Consider the following 4,877-nt stretch of genomic DNA (forward strand, 5'->3'; position numbering starts at 1 on the left):
ACACGTATATATATGTATATCAATATAAATATATGAAAGTCAATGAAGTTTCGTAAAAGAAGGTGATCATGTACATACTTTCTTGCTGTTGTGATTATAACACCTCATTGTAAACTATGTTCCTTGTTTTCCCTTGTGGAGCATATACAAATAAGTTTTTTGTTGCTGCCCACTCTTGAGCAGCCAACATACAGTTGTCCATGTGAGAAGCAGGGCTCTTCCAAGAGTGCAGCTTCTTTAGCTCTGAAGCCATGAGCTTTACACACACACACACGTCTACATTTGTCTTTGCTTCCTACCACTGCTTCACAGCTGGTGTGGGTTTGTTTACATTCCCATTAGTTAGTGGTCTGGCAAAAGAGACTAATAGAATAAGTACGAGACTTTAAAAAAAAATAAGTACTAGTGTGTATGTGTGGGGAGGGGGTGCGGTTTGCCTGACTGTGCCCTTCAAGGTGGTGCCTCAGCATGGCCACCATCCAATGACTAAAGCAAATAAATGATAAAAGTGAAAGTAGTGAATAAAATATGTAAAATAAATTCTGAAGCTGTGAGGAGAGGTGACTTATCATATCTCAAGCTGACAATTTTTTTTTTTTATTTTCAATTGGGCCCTTTGTAAAGGGGTGAAATCAAGATTAATGTATTATTTCATTGCAGTATTAGTTGGCGTTTGAAAGGGCATCTGTCTGTAAAAGCCTTGCCTTTGCTTGTGCCACGTAAAAAGCACTAAGTCCACGATGATGTGTGGATGGTGCTAGGAAGGGCAACCAGCTGTAAAAATCCTGCCGTAACAGTTGCAGAAGTCTGGTGCAGGCTTCTGCCTGGCTGGCTCCTGTCAAACTGTTCCACCCATGCCTGCATGGAAGGTGGATGTTAAGCAATGATGATGATAATGATGATGATGATGATGATGATGATTATTATTATTAGTAGTATAATCATTAGCATAATGGATGAAACACCATGGGGGTATTTAGTAACAAATCTTTACATTTTGAATTTGAAAGTTCATTAGGGTCAACTTTAACGTTTATAAAATATACTACCACATAATAACTGGGGTAGGGATCAGTCTAAGTGACTGCTTCTTTGTCTAAAATTTCTGGCCTTGTTCCTGTATTATAGAGATAAATCATTGCTATTGAGCACAATACAAAATGCCTTCCAGTAATTTGTTCTTGTCTTTATGTTCTGAGTTCAAATCCCACCAAGGTCAACTTTGCTTTCATCCTTTCAGGGTTCATAAAATAAAGTACCAGTTGAGTACTGTGGGCGATGCTATTGACTGACTTTCTCTGTCAAATTTCATGCCTTGAGCTCATGCCTGAAATGATATTTATTTATTGTTATTTAATATAATAGTAATCGTCGTCATCATCATCATCATCATTAAGGCTTTATGGTCTGAATTTAAATTCCACCAAAGTCAGCTTTACCTTTCATCCTTTTGGAGTCAATGAAATAAACACCAGTTGAGCATCGAGGTTGATGTAATCAACTAAACTTCAACCCTCCTCACCTCTACCGAAAAAAAAAAAAAACTCAAGCCTTGTGCCTGTAGTAGAAAGGATTATTATTATTGAGTGAGAGAGCAGTGCATGCCATCAGAGTGACATTGGGGTACAAATATACAAAGCCCAGTATACCCATCACGACTACCCGTCTGATAAGGGTATACCAGGCACATGCATCACAACCATATGTGCACGACATCGTGATTTCATATCAAGGTAAACAGTGCATGACCTTGCAAAGCAGGGCCCAGTTAGAATTTTCTTCGGGTCAAGTAGCCCATCCTATTCAAAAGGTTCCTGAATAAGGATTGCTTAAGGATGATGAGCAAAACACCTATGTTTCCAAAGGTGAATTATTCAAACCACAAAGAATTCCTCTCAACACATGGCTATGATGTTCCCTTACTACTTCTGCTCATGATCAGAGATGCACATATCGTCAGCCACCAAGGGACATGCTCAACTGGTTAAGGTCAAACAACTGACAAGCAAATCTGTGGTATTGAGCAGAATATTTGTGGTAGCCCATCTTTTATACCAAGACAAAACAATGTACATGATAACACTTCCAATCAATTAAGATCAGAAGCCATGAGAGCCACTGCCAGCTACTGCATCTGGGCATTATTATTATTATTATTATTACTATCGTTGTTATTATTATTATTTAATGTTCTATATTTGAAAGTTTCAGTAACATATTAAGATTGATTCACTGACAATATTCTTTGCTATAAATGTGTGACCATGTGCTGAAGTTACATATTATCATCATCAATAATGTATTTTTGCTTTGTAGATGAAATCGACTCCTTACTTTGTGAAAGGAGAGAAGGAGAGAATGAAGCTAGTCGTCGCTTAAAAACAGAATTCCTGATAGAATTTGATGGGGTAAGAAACATTCATTGTTACTTTTCAATTTAACATTTTGAAATCAAAGTTGTTAATTAAACTCTTGGAGGTGAAGTTCACTATTGTTTCTATACTAATGGAGTAGAAGTATAGATATATTCTTAGAAACATTAGCTCTGTTTTAATTCTACCACTGGAATGGTGGGCTAATAGACTGGTCAAGTTGTCTTATAAGGGTTTAAAATAAATGCTGATATGTAGAATGCACACATACAAATGCATATCTGTGGCACTCTGTCAGTTACAACAATGGTATCAGTTGATCCATTTAATGGAACAGCCTGCTCGTGAAATTAACATACAAGTGGCTGAGCACTCCAGACACATGTACCCTTAATGTAGTTCTCAGAGAGATTCTATGAGATGGAGAATGTGATAAGGCTGGCCCTTTGAATTACAGGTACTATTCATTTTTGTCATCTGAGTGGACTGGAGCAATGTGAAATAAAGTGTCTTGCTCAAGAATATGACACACTGCTGGGGAATTGAACTCATGATCATAAGGTCATGAGTCAAATACTCTAGCCACTAAGCCACACACCTTCACTCAAATGCCTATATATCTATACATGTGCACATACACACGCACATGGACACAGACACACCCACCCACCTAAAGAAACAAACACACTTATCTAATATAAATGCGAATGTCAATGTGTCAGTGTGTCACACTTTTTCAACTTTACTCCTAGAAGCCATAGCCCAACATATACCATTTTGGAATCAGGCCAACTCCATGAGTAAATTAAAAACATTCTGGGCCGAATCCAGACCCACAATACTTTGGAGACTAAACTCAAAGGTTGATTTGGAGTCCTTTTTGCAAGATATAACAAAAATGTGGCCATTACTTGAAAATATTGTATTTTTTCTTTTATTATCAGTTGTCGATAGATGAAACTGTAAGATCTTTAGGCCATTATTGTTTTTACTTTTATCGTTTACCTTTCAGTTGTTTCAGTTATTAGATTGTGGCCATGCTGGAGCACTGCATTGAAAAATTTTCAGTCAAATGAATCGATGCCAGTACTTTTCTTGTTTTTCCTAAGCCTGGTACTTAGGTGAGTTTTGGACATCTTGCAGAATGAGAAATAAGACCTACGAAAGGGCAGAAGAATTGAGAGGAGTCAACAACCATTCAATGGAAGGAAATGTCTGAAATAAAACCCGTTCAGTGAAGACTTGCAACCTGCTGGTACTTATTCTATTGGTCTGTTTTGCCAAACTACTAAGTTATGGGGATGTAAATAAACCAACACCGGTTGTCAAGTGATGGCGGTGGTAGACAAAGACACATGCACACAAAAACACACACACACATGCAACAGGCTTCTTTCAGTTTCCATCTTCCAAATCCACTCACAAGTCTTTGGTCAGCCTGGGGCTATAGTAGAAGACACTTGCCCAAGGTGCCACGCAGTGGGACTTAACTTGGAACCATGTGGATGGGAAGCAAACATCTTACTACACAGTCATGCCAACATCTATGCTGTGATAAATAAGTACCAGCTGGTTGCAAGTCCTCACTGAATGGGTTTTATTTCAGACATTTCCTTCCATTGAATGGTTGTTGACTCCTCTCAATTCTTCTGCCCTTTCGTAGGTCTTATTTCTCATTCTGCAAGATGTCCAAAACTCACCTTCTTCCTCACCAAGCAAGCTTTCACATTGCTCCCAACCATCCAGCTGCAAATGGGTTTCTTTGCAACAGACTGACATTCTGCTCAGGGAGAAATGTTGGCCTGTCCATCTGGCCAGCAGGATGACACCATTTGAAAGCTACAACACTGTGATGCAACACATAGTGACTTGTGGTGTATAACACCATCTGATGGCTTGGTCAATGCAGTGATATATATATGTAACGGTTAATGTTTTTGTGTTGTGTAGTCGATGTGTCACCCATTGTAACGATATGTATTATTTACCAATTGTACTGGTTATAAGATGAACGATGAAGATGATCGACATTTTTATAGAAATATTTATTTACTGTTACTTGCATAGTTGCCATACCACGACGAGTAGGCCAGTGTAATAGTATAACAGTTTGTATGTAAAGCATACAAGGTAAAGAATTTCGGCCTGTATCTGTATGTACACTTTCTTATAGTAGTATTTATATATAGAGAGAGATGCTAGTGTTATAGAGAAAAGGATGCGAGCTCGTATTAGTTATAAGGTGTGCGACATTGTCTCACAGTGGCTGACAGTAAACTTCTTTCTCCCTCTGGCCAAGGTTGTAGTTGGTCAGCCAGACTTCGTTCTCCTTGAGTCGTCACCGGCTGGTGACTAGCCTGTTGAGGCGTCACCGGCTGGTGACTAGCCTGTTGAGGCATCACCGGCTGGTGACTAGCCTGTTGAGGCGTCACCGACGGGTGACTAAAGAGGAACTTTGCTTGTGGTCTCCAGTTTTTATAGCTATCAAGAAGGATAGTGAGAACA

General features: G+C 38.9%; 1 protein-coding gene across 1 annotated transcript in view; it reads left to right on the forward strand.

The window, feature by feature from the left end:
* Positions 1-4,877, forward strand: part of LOC106874919 (spastin) — a 139,865-nt gene that overhangs the window by 107,328 nt on the left and 27,660 nt on the right. Inside the window, exon 11 of the mRNA XM_052973488.1 lies at positions 2,317-2,408. Within this exon, the coding sequence (XP_052829448.1) occupies positions 2,317-2,408 (92 nt within the window). The remainder of the gene's footprint in view (positions 1-2,316; positions 2,409-4,877) is intronic.

The sequence above is a fragment of the Octopus bimaculoides genome, chromosome 16, assembly GCF_001194135.2.
Source record: "Octopus bimaculoides isolate UCB-OBI-ISO-001 chromosome 16, ASM119413v2, whole genome shotgun sequence".
In the NCBI taxonomy this organism is placed as follows: Eukaryota; Metazoa; Mollusca; class Cephalopoda; order Octopoda; family Octopodidae; genus Octopus; species Octopus bimaculoides.